Genomic DNA, 16,847 nt, shown 5'->3' on the forward strand with positions numbered 1-16,847 from the left:
CACCGCAATGCACAGGTGCAAGCCCAAAACAGCGTCAGAATGGTGCAAAAATATTCCATCGCTGGGCATACGCAAGGTGATTGATAGCAAGAGGCCATTTGGGGGTGATAACTGCCTGTTTTCTGGGAGTGTCAGAAAAAAACGCAGGCGTTCCCAAGCATTTTCAGGCAGGGTGTGTGACGTCAGCTCCTGCCCCGACCAGCCTGTTTGTATCGCACTGTAGGAGTAAGTCCTGGGCTACGCACAGACTGCACAGACTGGAAAAATCATTAGATGGTAAGTGACTTGTGAACGGATTTGCAGATGTCCACTGTCTGGCAAAGTTTTCGTATGCCGTACGCATGCATTCACACATTTGCACGGGACAGGTTTTCACTCTCTATGGGTGGCGACTATCTCATCGCAGACCTCTGCAAGAATGCAGAGGAGCGATCAGGTCTGAATTAGGCCCTAAGCCAGGGCACACCGCCTCCAACTTTATACCCGTCTTCTCATAATAAGTTTGTGCCCTACAATGCAACACTGTTTTGCTTATGTGCAAATTTGCTCCATTTTTGCTTTTATTTTTATTTGCTCTTAACTCATCATCAGCCTCTATGTGTGAACCTGAACCTGAACTGTTTTTGTACATTCCCAATTCAATAAGATCATTTATCTTATACACTACTGATGGTATATTATTTATTGCAGTCATATGCAATTATTATTTAATTATCTGTAGTAATAAATTGCTGCAAATTACAGTAGTTCAGGTTTATACTTAATTTTAATTATGTTGCAGATACAAGGCTACCTGGGCATGAGTCAGATGAGGTTGGAGATGCTATTGCTGCTGCTTACATGGAAGCAGCAGCGATAGCCCTAATATGGTAATGCAGCAAAAGGGTCATGCCCAGTGGCGCATTTTACCTATGGGCTGCAGGACTGCACCCCAAGGTAAAATCCACCATCATAATCAGTGTCAGTGAAACCAGATGCAGTCTGAGACTGCACTAGCACCACTGTGACTGGCAGCGACATCCTATTGGAAGTTCCACCTGTCAGTCACAGGCACACAAGACAGTCCCATTGGAAGGTGTTTCCTCCCTCCAGGACTACCATACCTGGCTGTGACTAGCAGAGAGTTAGCTTCCTGTAGGAAGCCAGCTTGCCTTTGCGGGCTCGCTTCGCTCGCATTGCTTCAGGCAAGGTTACTATTCCCAATCGTAGTCCATGTGGATGGTAAACCAAGCAAAAGTTGAAAAATCCCCAAAAACTTGTGCTGGCCTTTTAATCATGTCAACCTTTTGGACTGTCTACCTTTTACCTGTCAACGTTTTGACCCTGTTGACTTTTTGACCCTGTCGACCATATTGTGTTGACCTATTGACTGACTATCTAGACACTATCCATAGTCCGGACACCAAATTTGGGCATCATTTTTTTTCAAGCATTTGGAAAAATTCATGTTCAGCAAAAAATGGTGGGCACAATACCAACACAGACCCACTGTGACAAATGTGCAATATACAGACATGGACAATTCTGTGCCCTTCCATGAAAAAAGAACCCATATTTTTCTCTTTCTATAACTTGAAAGTGACGAAAGTAATTGGCAGCCATCATTATTTATTCCATGCTTACCTTCTGTTTTTTTTCTCCTTTATGGGAGAAGCCCAGAGCGGAGACGATGCAGAGAACTTCGGGGGCGGGGCCAGCTTTGACATCTTCAAGCCCCGCTCCCACAGTGGGAAACCGCAGGGATTTGTGTGTTCACATCATTTTAACCCCTCCCAATAAACACGCGAATGCCAGAGATTATTTCTCTATCCTACCCGCTTCAGTAGGGGCAGGATGCAGGAGACCTGCCTGCTCTACTTGGGGTGCAAGGGGCCACCCCAAAAATTGAGAGCCTCCTGCAATTTCCAGAGGAGTAGGCAAGTATGATATATTGCATACTTAATAGTAATAAAACTTTGCTTTTGATTTTTGATTCAACAGAATATTTAAAATAATAAAACAAATGACGATGGCATGGACAAAAATGATAGGACACTTAGGGGTATATTCAACTGTGTGGAGGAGTTTTGAAAAACCCTGCAGCACAGTGTTTTTCCCACAGTCGCAGGGTTTTCCTATTAATAAAAGGAGAGAAAATGAGACTCTGTGATTACTATAGAAACCATCATGTCTTTTTTCACGCACCCACATAAGTCTGATTTTTCTAAAATTGTTATTTAGTAAAAACCAGTGGGATTTGCTCTGGAACCCAAGGCCTAATTAAGCAATTGAAAGTTAATCAGCTGAAAGTCCAATTAGCTTAATTAGTCAGTAATTACTCACCTTCCAAAGCGGTATCTTCTTCAGGCTGCAGGTCTTCTTCAGCAACTTGTGTGGCAAGTATATGTGTGTCAGTATGTGTGAAGATAATGTGTGTGTGTGACACCCCCCCCCCCCCCCACCAAGGCAGCAGTAGGGAGAATTACATCTCCCAGCACCCAGCAGCCCCCCTTCCCAGCAGACCCCTCGCCTCCTAGCACTAGACTGATGCGCTGTGGGCTCTGGCAGGGATCGCTGGAAGGAGGAGTTTTCGCACATCTTGTCTCTACAGCTTCCTGCTTTACCTCGGTAGCGCTATAGCAATGCAGGAAGCGCTATAGCTGCACAATATGTGCTGCATAATACATCTCCCCCTGGGCACTGCCTAGTCAACAAGGGTATACTATCTAGCGTGCCCAAAGTGGCTGCATTTCATGGGTGGGTCATGTAACCTGTGGACCTGTGGAATTTAGTAATCAAAATGTCTGCATCATCCCTGCATTAATCTCATTGTGCCTGTTATGCTCACTATAATCACTGTTTTTAAGTTTGTTTTCTTCATGCTATAATACTAAACCTCTCTGCTTTGTTTTTGATGCTAGTAAAGCACTGAGTCCTGCTGGAAAAAAGAGACTACTACTACTACTACTACTACTACTACTACTACTACTACTACTACTACATTGCCACTATTCACCCTGCTGTACCAAAATGTGCCAGGGGAAATAATAGCGGTTATGCTCCAATATGTCTTCATATTGTAAATAGACAGTAGTATTTCTCATGAAGTGGCGAATGCCACGCTTAACGCCCCGGCTCGCCATAAGGCTCTGGTGGCCGTCTGGCGGCTGCAGGGAAGGAGGAGGCCGCCCACGTCTTCCCAACGTCGGGTCCGCTGTCAGCCGTGGGACAGGGCGCCACCATTACACCAGTGGTCAGATAACTTCTCCTTGCCAATCACTACAGAAGCCAGCCATGTGACCTCCTGCTCCAATAGAGTGGGGCAGGAGGTATAAAGGAAGTGTCAGACGGTGTCTCTGTGCCTGAATATCATCACTCCCCAGCTATGTGTGTAGGCTCACATTAGTGCCCAGTCTAACCTGGGGACTTTGTGCATTACCAGTCTCACCGGTACCCAGCCCGGTTTCCAGAATGCTACCAGTATAAACCAGTACCCAGCCCGGTTCCATTGTGCATTACCAGTCTCACCGATACCCAGCACGGTTCCCAGAATGCTACCAGTATAACCGGTACCCAGCCCGGTTCCATTGTGCGTTACCAGTCTCACCGGTACCCAGTCCCGTTTCAAGAATGCTACCAGTATAACCGGTACCCAGCCTGGTTCCATTGTGCGTTACCAGTCTCACCAGTACCCAGCCCTGTTACCAGTACGCTACCAGTATAACCGGAACCCAGCCCGGTTTCCAGTACGCTACCAATATAACTGGTACCCAGCCCGGTTTCATTGTACGTTACCAGTTTCACCGGTACCTAGCCCGGTTTCCAGAATGCTACCAGTATAACCGGTATCCAGCCCGGTTCCATTGTGCGTTACCAGTCTCACCGGTACCCAGCCCTGTTACCAGTACGCTACCAGTATAACCGGAACCCAGCCCAGTTTCCAGTACGCTACCAATATAACTGGTACCCAGCCCGGTTTCATTGTACATTACCAGTTTCACCGGTACCTAGCCCGGTTTCCAGAATGCTACCAGTATAACCGGTACCCAGCCCGGTTCCATTGTGCGTTACCAGTCTCACCGATACCCAGTCTAGTTTCAAGAACGCTACCAGTATAACCGGTACCCAGCCTGGTTCCATTGTGCGTTACCAGTCTCACCGGTACCCAGTCCCGTTTCAAGAATGCTACCAGTATAACCGGTACCCAGCCTGGTTCCATTGTGCGTTACCAGTCTCACCAGTACCCAGCCCTGTTACCAGTACGCTACCAGTATAACCGGAACCCAGCCCGGTTTCCAGTACGCTACCAATATAACTGGTACCCAGCCCGGTTTCAGTGTACATTACCGTTTTAACCGGTACCTAGCCCGGTTTCCAGAATGCTACCACTATAACCGGTACCCAGCCCGGTTCCATTGTGCGTTACCAGTCTCACCGATACCCAGTCTAGTTTCAAGAACGCTACCAGTATAACCGGTACCCAGCCTGGTTCCATTGTGCGTTACCAGTCTCACCGGTACCCAGCCCGGTTACCATTACGCTACCAGTAATCCAGTTCTATATATCAGCTTCCTGAGATCTACTCTACAAAGTCGCCAGTTGGTCTGTATGACGAGGACTTATATCCGGCCTTCATTACTCAGGCCCAGCACTAGCTTCTCTCTCCTACCATCGGAGCGATCCCCAAGTGCACAAACACCCAGTGCCGTGAAAGTATTTTTATAGAAAAATAGGTTCAGGAACTCCCAGGGGTGGGCAGTGATGGGCATTGGTCAGAGCTGTGGGACAATGTGGTAGGAGCAGGAGCTCTTTGTAAGAATAAAGCCATTTCCTTTGTAAGAAAATCAATTTAGGCACATGCCTCAAAAAAGGGTGTGTGGCTGTGCTGTAAGGGGCGTGGCCTTGCTGCAATCAGCATAGCCTTGCAGGAAAAGACTACCTTATACCCCAGTTTTGCAAAATGCATGCCCAGACATTGCCCACCACAGGTAAAATAAAAATCCTGATTCATGCTCCTTACATTATTTGTCATTTTTCATCCTTATAGTAATGCCCCTAAAGCTGGCCATACACCTACAGATTTGTTGTCAGATCTGGCTGGTTGGAAAGAAAATCTGGTAATAGATGAGAGCAAACGACAATTGACCATTTGCTCCCAAATAATGGAATACAGACAAAAATGGTCAATCAGACAATTTGGTTACATCCACGTACATTTTTGTCAGTTTTATGGCATTTAGGGGTACATTTACTAAGCAGTGATAAGAGCGGAGAAGTGAGCCAGTGGAGAAGTTGCCCATGGCAACCAATCAGCACTGAAGTAACATCTATAATTTGCATACTATAAAAAGATACAGAGCTGCTGATTGGTTGATGGGCAAATTTCTCCACTGGCTCACTTCTCCGTTCTTATCACTGCTTAGTAAATGTACCCCTTAGGAGCAAATGACCAACTGTCATTTGCGCTCATCCATTACCAGGTTTACTTTTGACTCCAACTGTCCAGATCTGACAATAAATATTTAGGTGTATGGGCAGCATTACACAATATGCCACACACCGTAATGCCCATTGCACATTATGCCACACACCATAATGCCCATTACACAATTACACACCATAATGCCCATTACACAATGACACACCATAATGCCCATTACACAATTTGCCACACACCATTAGGCCCATTACACAATATGCCACACACAGTTATACCCCACACACAGTTATACCCCACACACAATAATGCCCCAAACAAATTATGGCCCACAGTAAGGCTTCTAATTACTTTTAAATTACCAGCTCATTTTACACAATAGGCTCGTCCGCAGCCCCCGGTACTCTCAAGCCACTTCAGGGGCTGTGGGACTTATTTCTATGCAAATCCCGCACCAGACCGCACCAGTTTCCAGTACGCTACCAATATAACTGGTACCCAGCCCGGTTTCATTGTACATTACCAGTTTCACCGGTACCTAGCCCGGTTTCCAGAATGCTACCAGTATAACCGGTACCCAGCCCGGTTCCATTGTGCGTTACCAGTCTCACCGATACCCAGTCTAGTTTCAAGAACGCTACCAGTATAACCGGTACCCAGCCTGGTACCCAGACCGCACCCGCCCACCCACATATAAAAAAAAAAACCTTTCTGCGGCGGCAGCCAGGACATTCTGGAGCTCTGTTCCTGGTGACGTCATTTTTCACCAGACCTTCAGGAACGGCATTCCGGAGCGTTCCGGATGAAAAATAGCCCTGTAAATAGGATTCTGTGCACCAATAACCTCCCACCTCTGCACTTCTCTATGCTACTACCTCATAGGGGTTGTTTAAATGCACAAAACACATATGATTACAGTATGTTACTAGATGTGTCATGTTAAAACAGTATTGACTGCATTTAATTTCCAGGTAATTTGAAAGAGAATAATTATTTATGGGTTTTGCAGTTCTGTATTGTGATTCATATCTTTACTTTTTGGGCTATTACAGTCATCATTCTCCATAACACATTGTTCTTCTCTTTAATTATACACTAATTGTTTATGTAATTTCCACGCCCTTGCTCTGTTTGCAGTTTGTGTGGTTTTTACCTAGTTTTTTAGATGAGAGTTTCTTAAGGGAAAGGGTCACAAGAGTGGAATATTAAACCGATCCTATTTGACAAACATGCATCACCCACACGTATGGTTTACTCTGGTGTATCAGCAATTGGAACAGTCTTATCACATACCATTGTCCATGGTTCTAGCTGGAACATATAAATGGGCAGATTAGAGCACGACTCCACATCCCACAGCAATCATATATACCCTCAAGATGGGCGCAATGGTGAGTGGCTTCTGTAACTATATGTACTTGTATACGGTACTCATATACACAAGTTTTTATGTCATTTGGTTAGAATGATAATGTCAATAGCAATAGTATAGGTGACAGCAGTGGTACAATGCTTGTCTTAAACGGATCAATGAATATTAATCTGTAGAGTCTCTGATGAAAGCAGGAAATGATTATCACCCCTATGTGTTTTATATGCAAGTTATCTGGAAATCTATTTACTCCAGACAATGCCAGATGTACTAAGACTCGAAAAGTAATAAAGTGGAGAGTGATAAACTAGCTGCCATTTTTCAAACAGGTCCTGTAACATGGCAGTTAGGAGCCCATTGGCTGGCACTCTCCACTTTATCACTTTTTAAGGATTAGTACATCTGGCGCCATATATTTTAGAAATTCGCCATAAACCCTATTTTAAAAGGACATTATCTGCCTTCAGATGACCATTATTTATTGGCTTTTACTATATAGTACAGGTAGATGCATTTCCTAATGATATTCGATAAATGCATCTTTCTTACTTCTTTCTGTGTCTTTAACACTTCTTTACATAATCAAGCATTGTCGTGCGTGCTCTATGCATTGGATTTGATTGTTTCCAAAGGATCAAATGTATGTGGTATCCAATGACAATGGAAACAACACTACTAGTGATTTAAAAATATGCTGATAAACGATAAGAAAGTCAGACACCTAAAACATGCTGTTAGCAAAAGTTCCACACGGCACATGCACCTGATTATGCAATGTTATCTGAAGGTGGACACCCCCTTTAGAAAGCAACATTTTTTAAATTGTTAGTTTTGTGAACCGTCGTCAATGGTACAGCCATAACTACCCAGCCCTTGGGGTTTCTAGAACAAGCGGAGAGAATCTGGTTGGCTACCGCTACTCCCCTCCCCCTGATAGGCTGACGGTTTCTGTCTAATTCCCAGCCGTCCATGCAGCGTAGAGAAAAGAGGCATATTCAGCAGATATGTGATTAGCTTAATATAACAGCTGGTTCTACCCACAGTAGATATTGTGAATAGACATAACCCATACTTGCAGACCCTCCAACATGACCCACCCCACTAGGTACAAAATGCTCTGTTCCTGGACTTCCCTCTTAATTTATGATTTCCATCACTTGTGTTGAACTAGTTAAATGATAAGAAAGCTGTTTCTTCACAGGTGATGGCAATCATAAATTAAGAGGGAAGTCCAGATACAGAGCATTTTGTACCTAGTGGGGCGGGTCATGTTGGAGGGTATGTACTTGCCTACCTGACCCTCTTCATGAGGGAGAAAATGCTCTGTTCCTGGACTTTCCTGGTAGTGTATAATTGCCATCACATGTGGTGAGCTAGTTAATTGATAAGAAAGGTGTTTCACCACAGGTGATGGTAATCATACATTACCAGGAAAGTCCAGGAACAGAGCATTTTCTCCCTCATGGAGAGGGTCAGGTAGGCAAGTATGACATAACCACATAGAGACAAACTGCAATAGCAGCAGGGCCCCCAATTAGCTCAGAGCAAGACAGAAGGGCACATAATGGTGTACATTCCCCTTCCAGCATAAGTAACATCTACTAAAGCATGAAGCGCTGCCTGTATGTATTGGTGAATACTAGGTCTTATCTCGAGAAACTACTTTGACTTAATTGTTTTTTTAAATGATTAATTTCACAGCTGCTGCTCCTGGGTGCTTTGGCCATCTTCATAAACCCATTACATGGAGATGAGGTAAGAGACTGCAGGCATTATTACTACAAACTGTGTGAGCACTTTTGCAAAGTGGGTACAAACCAAGGCTATGAGCATACGTAACATTATAGTGAAATTACATTTAATTTGCTTTAATAATTATGTACTCAATATTTATTAGACCTATTAAGACTCATTTTGAGGTGTATACTTTCGCGCACTGAGGGCTATTCAAAGGTGGAAGCAAATGTCGCCGCCGTTGTGTCTTTGTACTGTGGCTTTTGCTATATAACAAGATGCAAAAGCCGCAGGAGGCGTCTTGTGTAAAAAGCCCCACAGCAGTGAATCAACATTGTGACCTTTGTGAAACCCTCAGGTTACACAATCCATTCCGAAAAACTACAGTGCTGGGGCCAGACATCCCCATTTTCTGGAATGCTTCCCGTTACCACTCCCTGCAACGTCTGCAGCCTGACAATCAGACTGTGACTAACAGGGCATTGGGACCGAAGCTGCAGCATCATTGTGAGATATATGCACCGGAGCTTTGGCGCATGCCCAGTCCCGAAAACATCGGTCGAGACTATACCCGGGGCTGAATCAGGCACTGAGGACCTGATTCAGAGTTGCATGAAAGTCCATTTTGGGAATGTTTGCACCTGTGCATGCATTGGAGATGGGCACATGCATCCATGAGCACTCCTGGGTGGTACACATCTCATTCATATCTCACTTGTGACTAAATAGGTGTAACTGGTGGCAACAGGGTGTATGTAGTGTACGTGGGCTAAGTTGGGTGAGGGCTTATGGTGGGCATGTAGATGGAGTTGTTAGAGATGTTATAATGCAGAGATCACTCTCACTTTAGGCTGATCTCTTGCACTAAACTAGGCTGGTACAACTGCATGCTGATAGTGATGACAGCCACTTCTACAAGTGGATTAATAAGTGCATGCAGAGCCACAACAGGGCTGCAAGTCACCCTGTGCCAGTCACCCTGTGCCAGTCACACCCCAAACCAATGGCAGGAGGCGGAGCTGCTAAACCAATGACATCCCAAAGGAGGCGTGGCTGCTAGCACCAGTGAGTGCAGCAGTGCTTTGAGAATCCTCAGGATGCTCCCTGGATGCTCAGAGTCTGCAGGGTGTCTGTTGGAGCATCTGAAAAACACTCCAGCTGGCGCTGCAGCACAGATCCTGGCTATGCTAGCAAAACGCAGAGACCGTTGGGCAGTGACAGTGCCGTCCACAAAGCCCTGCGCCACGTGTGGCAGCCCCTAGTTACAGCCATGAGAGCATGGAACTGTGCGTGCAACTCTGAATACAGAAGAATATACACATTTATTTTTGTGACTGCAGTACGGCAGCATCTGAGATACCCCTTTTACATTCGCAGCTTCGAGTCACTCCCGGGTAAGTGTTCCGGTATATTTGCCGGGACACATTCCCGGGAATGACCCTTTTACATTTGTGGCCCGACCCTGCATATTGCCGGGTCGGTGATGTCACCGCTGATGGTAGCGGAGGCGGTGCTTGGAGATAATCTTCTCCATGCACCGCCTCCTCCTGTGTAGAGAACGGGTGCCGGGTCGTCTTGACCCGGTATACCCGTTCACACTGCACAGCTTCCCGGGATGGTCCCGGATTCAACCCAGGTCGAGACCTGGGTTGAAATCCCGGGATGCTCGTCCCGGGAAATTGTCCCTGTACCCATTCACACTCACAAAAATCCTGGGATGATGCGCGTTCACGTGCAATATCCCGGGATTTTTCTGCGAGTGTAAAAGGGGTTTAACTGACTTGTGTGCAATCAGGCCCTGAATCAGAGCCGAACATAGGCATAGGCAAACTAGGCAAATGCCTAGGGCATTTGGTATGCCTAGGAGCACAAGCAGATTCTGCTGATTAAAATTATATGCGGCATGCCTATATTCTGTGTGTGACTGCGGTTGTACCTGCATACGAAATGCAAATAAGATGCATTTTAATAAAAAGATACACCTGACATTAGCAGGGCTGCCAGCTGACTCATGCCAGGCATCTCCTGCTGCATGGTACAGTATATTGGGGCAAGATGTATGTGGACACATCTATATCCAAGTAGAGGCAGAGGTCACATTGTTAGCGGCCTTGTGAGTGCTGTGTGCGGGTGGGTGGGTTGTGCAGTCATATTCGGCATATGTGTTAGGGGCATTATGTGCGTCATGTGTATAAATGCATTAATAATGTACGGCAAATGTGTTAGGGTCACTGTGTGTGTCACTGTGTGTATAAGGGCATTAATAATGTGCAGCATATGTGTAAGGGACATTATGTATATAAGGCGCATTATTTTTACAAGGACATTAATAATGTGTGTCATATGTATAAGAGGCATTACTGTGTGGTATTATGTGCATAAATGCATTACTAATGTGTGGCATATGTGTACAAGGTGCTCCACTTATGTAATTATAGAAAGGGCACTACAGTGTGGTCTGATGTGAATAAAGAGCAATATGATATGGTATAATGTGAATAAGGAGCAATTCAGTGTGATGTAATGTGAATAAGGGGCTCTACTGTAAGGAGTAACGTATATAAGGTACAGTGTGATGTAACGTTAATTAGGGACACTATCGCATGATTAAATGTGAATAAAGTTGTACTACTGTGTGGCGTTATTTGAATCAGGGGTACTATTGTGTGGCCATGCCCCTTGCCAGCAAAAGCACACTTCTTGTGTGCTGTGCACCAAATGTGTGCACTGTTCCTGTTTAAAATATAGGGGTTAGGAGCACTAAAATGAGGACTGCTATGGGTGAGGGGTGATGGTGCTGGGAAAGGGGCGCAGGGTCAGGGGTGGAACTAGTGGTGATGCTAGGGGGCACCAGGCAAAATCTTTCTTAGGGCATCATATTGGTTAGGGCCGGCTCTGCCCTGTATGTACGTAGGAGAGACACCGTATGTAGTTAGGTGCATGTGTGTCTCATGAAGTGTCCAATTTACAGACAGTAGTATCTTGTTTGAAGACATCTGATACAATGTTACATAATATGTGTCTTACAGGCATTCCAATACATGAACACAGGATGCAATGGAGAGACCGTTTACCACACTGTGAATATTAATGAGCAAATCAAAATTGCTGTGTTTAATGTCTACTCTGGACGACAAACATCCAATGCTGTCTTTGATTACAGCCAGGTAGGTGACTGGTACATAGAAACTTGAATTAACCTGGTGTAAATCTAGCTGGAAGACGTATTTCTGCACTTTGTCGAAATCCTGTTCTCTGTCGGGGGGGGATGACGACGACGACTCTAAATTGCAATGTTATAGGAAAACTGCCCATATTAATGTGCTACACGAGAGAGCAGACAGCATATTGCCTGTTGCCTTATTAGGAGGGAGATGCTTTTCTAGCAGAGTAAATGCAGGATGACAGACTTGCTTTGCTGAAATAATTATGGATTATTCCCTGGTTCATTTCCTGGCTGCTCTCTCAGTTTTTAAATCTGTAACAATTTAAGGGCCACCGAGGCTTTGGACAGCCCCAGGTGCTGGGAGTATATTGGTACACCTCATGCTGCATACATTACTGATGCTTTGGGGAACTTTAAAGTGGCATTGCAGGGGGATGTGGTTATGCCCCCCCCCCCCCCCCCCGTACTCCTGAACCCCCACAGTAGCTCAGGTAATATGCACTCCTCCCCACCTCACCCCACCTAGGCGTCCCTGTTTAGATCTTATCTTAGTCCTTACAGATCTATGAAGAGCTGGCTGTAGAGGAATGGGGAAGAAGAGAATTTATTTTTAAGCTCAAATTCAAGTTCTCCTAAATAGGAGCAGTGCAAACTCTTACTGACAATTCTTCTTGTGTTCTCCCAGAACATAGTTGCCTACCACATGCCATACAGAGGCATCTGTGTAGTGGCACACATGGATATCGCCACCTTCCCAGATCTCGGACGCTTGGAGGCGCTAATTCACACCAAGAGGGTAAATATTTGTCTGTATAAGAAGCATGAAACATGTTTTCAGAATCTGCTCAGGGTGACGGGAAGATTAGAGCAGATGAAAGTGCACTTTATAGACAGTGAGAGTCCAGATTTTGCCCGGGTTGCAGTCGTCATGTTAACATGCATCAAGTCGACATGCATTGGGTCGACCACTGAAGGTTGACATGCACTAGGTCGACAGTGTGTCTAGGTCGGCAGGTTCATTAGGTCGACATGTGCAAGGTCGACAGGTTAAAAGGTTGACATGAGTTTTTCATGATTTTTTTTCATTTTTTTGAACTTTTTCATACTTTACGATCCCAGTGGACTACTAATGGGAACAGTAACCTGTGCCGAGTGCAGCGGTAGCAGAGTGAGGCACCTTGCCCGAAGCATGGCGAGCGAAGCGAGCCATGCGAGGGGACATGGTGCACTAATTGGGGTTCCCCGTCACTCTACAAAGAAAACGACACCCCAAAAAAGTAAAAAAACTCATGTCGACCCTTTGACCTGTCGACCTTGCACATGTCGACCTAACAACCCTGTTGACCTAGTGCGTGTCAACCTTTAGTGGTCGACCCAATGCATGGCGACCTAATGTGTGTCGACCCAACGACCCATACTCTGCATGCGCTGATGCAGCACAATTCTTACACAAAGACACAACTGTAACATGTGGTGCAGCTATCCTCTAGCATATAATTGTTTTAGCATTTTGTGTGCACACTAATGTTCATATTTTATAATATACATTTATAAAGTACAAAGAAAGTAGTGACTAATGCCAACACCAAAATTATGACATGCTCAGTGTCACCCAATCCTGCCCACAGGGGCGTAACGAGAACTTTTTGGGCCTCATAGCAACATTTTGGGTCACTGTCCCAATGCTTCTAGAGAGACACCTCTCCACAGCAGTTGTTCATTTTATGCCCCATAATAGGGCCCTGGTTTTTAGGTTATCAAATTCGGCCCTCTGGACCACAAATATTCATATTTTCCAGGTCTCCTCACAGAATCGCAAGTCAAATATTTAGCTCCACCTGTGGATTTGTTAAAATGTGTCAGAGAGTAATGAATACACCTGTGCACCTGCTAGGTGACCTGGAAAACATGAACTTCATAGGGTCCTGAGGACTGAGTGTGAGAACTTACGCCCTATTTTATTTTCGGAACAATATTTGTAGCTTTGTTGTGTTATTCCCCATAGTAGTTCCCTAGTTTATTTTAGAAAATATAGTTGTGTCCTAGTTCACATTATGTCACATTGGGCTGCTAGTACACATTGTTAAAAAACAGTCTATTAAGAGTTCATAGTATGTCATACAACAGTGCCCCCAGTTCATATTGTGCCACATTACAATGCCTTAGTTCAGTGGTTCTCAAACTCGGTCCTCAGGACCCCACACAGTGCATGTTTTGCAGGTAACCCAGCAGGTGCACAGGTGTATTCATTATTCACTGACACATTTTAAAAGGTCCACAGGTGGAGCTAATTATTTTACTTGCGATTATGTGAGGTGACCTGCAAAACATGCACCGTGTGGGGTCCTGAGGACCGAGTTTGAGAACCTGTGCCTTAGTTTATATTATGCCACACTATGGTGCTTCCACTTCCTATTATGTCTCATTACAGTGCCCCAGTTTATATTATATAACATTAAAATGCCCTCCAGTTAATTTTATGCCACATTACAATGAGCAGGTAAAGCATACCTAGATATATTACAAGCCCCAAGGCAAAAGTTTGTAAGTGCCCCGTATTTACCTCCCTATGGTGAAAAAATGAAACTGTCATATGTAACTGTGATGGGGAAGGTGGGCCCCTCTCAGCTCTGGGCCCCATAGCAGCTGCAATGCCTGCACCTATGGTAGCTACGCCCTTGCCCGCCCATCGTACTAAGCACATATCAGCCCAGCCACAAACAATGCAATCTACAGTATGCTCAGAGATCACGGTGCAGCGGCAGAACAAGGCCTGATAATCAGTATCAGCATCTTTCTCATTGCAGTGATGTTTCATAATTAGCATCTTATGATTAAATAATAGAGAAACTAGTGATGATCATTATCTGTCTTCTTTCCACATCATAGGACAGAGAGAAGGACCTGGAGGACCTGCACAAGCATTACTTTGTCACTAACCAGCAGGTGAACGATCTCGCTCAGTTTGGTAACGCCGTGCAAGGTCTGTGCTGGGGAATTCCAACCTACTGGGCCCGCGAGTATGCCAGTGAGTATCCTCCTTACCGGAGCTATGTAACTAACTTACAGCATCTTCTCATAATACAATATCACAACTGTATGCAGCATAGTGAGTCTTGTGGTGGAGGATGCCTGGGTGTATGACTGGAACACCAGGGCGGGGTGTATCAAGCATTACATTTTCAATGCGATACATTCCGACACTAATCGTATGCATATCGGAATTTAGTAGAGCCATATGTATGTACAGTTGCAATTAAAATCGCAAAGGACAACTGTATGATCAGAGCTGTCGCTTACGATGAGAGGGATTCCGTGTTTATGATCAGGGAGTCATTGAGTGAGATTCAAATGACATATCACGCCCAATTTCCTTTCTAAAATGATCTCCGTTATCGCGCATATTGCGCCCATAGTAATCAGATTTACTGTGTAAAGGGTTGGATGCCTCGCTACTCCGGGGTTAGCGAGCTGAAATAATGATACAACGTCCCTGAAGGCAGAAACAGAACGAGTGTGGAAACGGGTGAAAAGAATTGAATCCCGCCCATTATGTGCATGTGCGAGTGGCAGGGGACCCTGGGAGGGATCTTGGGGAATTATGCAAAACGAAATCCAAAGGCTTCTATTAGGCAACGCCAGCTACAGATCTATAGATGGCATTGCCTATCGGGTACAAGGTCGGGAGAGTTTTGCTTTCCGGAGCTTTGTACATATGGGAAATGTGGTCAGACCTCCCAAAAGTGCAATTTTGCCATTACTATATGCCACCCCTACTGTACATTCCATGCTATCATCACAGTTCCCAGATGTCATCTCACAGCCATTGGGTTTGTGAGTGAACCAAATTGAAGTGACTTTTCCTGCACCCCCGGGTGAGTAAACCAGCCTCCCGGTGGATGACTCTATTCATAGCATCACGCCCCCGTAAATCTAATCTGAACCTCCCCCTACTGGAGGGCACCAACAAAAAAAATCAGATAATCTCTTCCCCCAACAGTCATTTACAGAACACAGAAGAAAGGGGAACTCATATAATAACACAATGCACAGTCATGATACTTCTCATTTTCTTGTTTACTTTGTTTCTTGTAAAAGCAATGTTTGTGCAATGTAAATATAAACCATTGGTGTGCGCTGTGCGCCCTCTCACCACCAGTGGCCACATGCATCACTGTAATAGTCTAACTATAGTCACTGTAGGTATTCATGTACAGTTACCTTGCAATACTCAACCTGATCTGTGATTTATTAATACACTCTTTTTACAGCCCCGAGGGAAGGATTAGGAGCTCAAGGCTGCGCTGGTATCCACTTTCTCTTCATCCATGTTGGCCTGTGCGCAGGTTTCCACCTCTTCTAATCCGCCCAACGACTGCAGACATTCTGGTGCTGTCCACACTCCCAACCTCATCCTAATACAATGAATATTCAGTTTCCCTGGCTGTCTGTACTGTGCGTCCTGCAATCAAAGTGTTTCTATAGCCAGTAACCTGTCCTGGCCAGTAACTGTGTCTGAGATACACCAGCTATTACTCCAGATCAATAAAGATACATTTACAGTATGACCCAGTCATCGAGTTCACTGTGTGGTACTCTCACTGTATTTTCTGTATATACATATGGGGGCTGCAAATTTATCTCTCTCCACTTTGTCACTCGGTAAAGCTTAGTACATGTCTCCCAGTATCATTAATGTACACCAGAGAAGGTAGTTACCAAACAGCCGTTACGTAATCATTAGAGACATCAGTATGTGGCATACTTCTAAATAAAGACATTTATACAAAGTTTCCCTTAGGCAGGGGGTGTTCCTCATTTACTTAAGAAACACATGTCTACAATCTATAATTGCAGGTATTAGGCGTATTCCAGTAAATGCGTGGGTTTCCAGGAGTATTTCCCTGATTTGTAGCCTAAAACATAATAAATTGCATTTATAAATGACTGCTGTTCCCGACTGTCGTCAGTCTCTGCATAATTATAATGTTTAGCAGCACTCATCGGAGAATCTATGGGCGTGCGCACCTCCGCGGGTCGATCAGGTCTCTGCGTATGACATTTACAGCAACCGCAATAATTATCTTCCTGATCTGTAGAACTCTTTGTAAGGTGACTTTCCAAAGGAAAGATCCTAAACGTGCACAAATATGTTTGTT

General features: G+C 44.9%; 1 protein-coding gene across 2 annotated transcripts; it reads left to right on the top strand.

The window, feature by feature from the left end:
- Positions 1–6,704: 6,704 nt before the first annotated feature.
- On the top strand, positions 6,705–16,257 carry LOC134935046 (gastrokine-1-like). Of its 2 annotated transcripts, none has more exons than XM_063930349.1 (6): positions 6,705–6,807; positions 8,490–8,543; positions 11,552–11,689; positions 12,374–12,484; positions 14,578–14,716; positions 15,960–16,257. In XM_063930349.1, the coding sequence occupies exons 1-6, from the start codon at positions 6,796–6,798 to the stop codon at positions 16,049–16,051; spliced, it is 546 nt and encodes a 181-aa protein (XP_063786419.1). In that variant the 5' UTR covers positions 6,705–6,795; the 3' UTR covers positions 16,052–16,257. The 2 variants fall into 2 exon arrangements, with proteins under 2 accessions (XP_063786419.1, XP_063786420.1); XM_063930350.1 differs by lacking the exon at positions 6,705–6,807 and adding an exon at positions 8,271–8,410.
- Positions 16,258–16,847: the final 590 nt, after the last annotated feature.

Source organism: Pseudophryne corroboree, chromosome 6 (genome assembly GCF_028390025.1).
Source record: "Pseudophryne corroboree isolate aPseCor3 chromosome 6, aPseCor3.hap2, whole genome shotgun sequence".
Classification (NCBI taxonomy): Eukaryota; Metazoa; Chordata; class Amphibia; order Anura; family Myobatrachidae; genus Pseudophryne; species Pseudophryne corroboree.

Bases quoted from the DNA above. Each gene is read 5' to 3' on its own strand.
- LOC134935046 (XM_063930349.1), top strand. The intron at 8,544-11,551 runs GTAAGAGACTGC...TGTGTCTTACAG, and splicing joins ACCCATTACATGGAGATGAG to GCATTCCAATACATGAACAC. The intron at 12,485-14,577 runs GTAAATATTTGT...TCCACATCATAG, and splicing joins CGCTAATTCACACCAAGAGG to GACAGAGAGAAGGACCTGGA.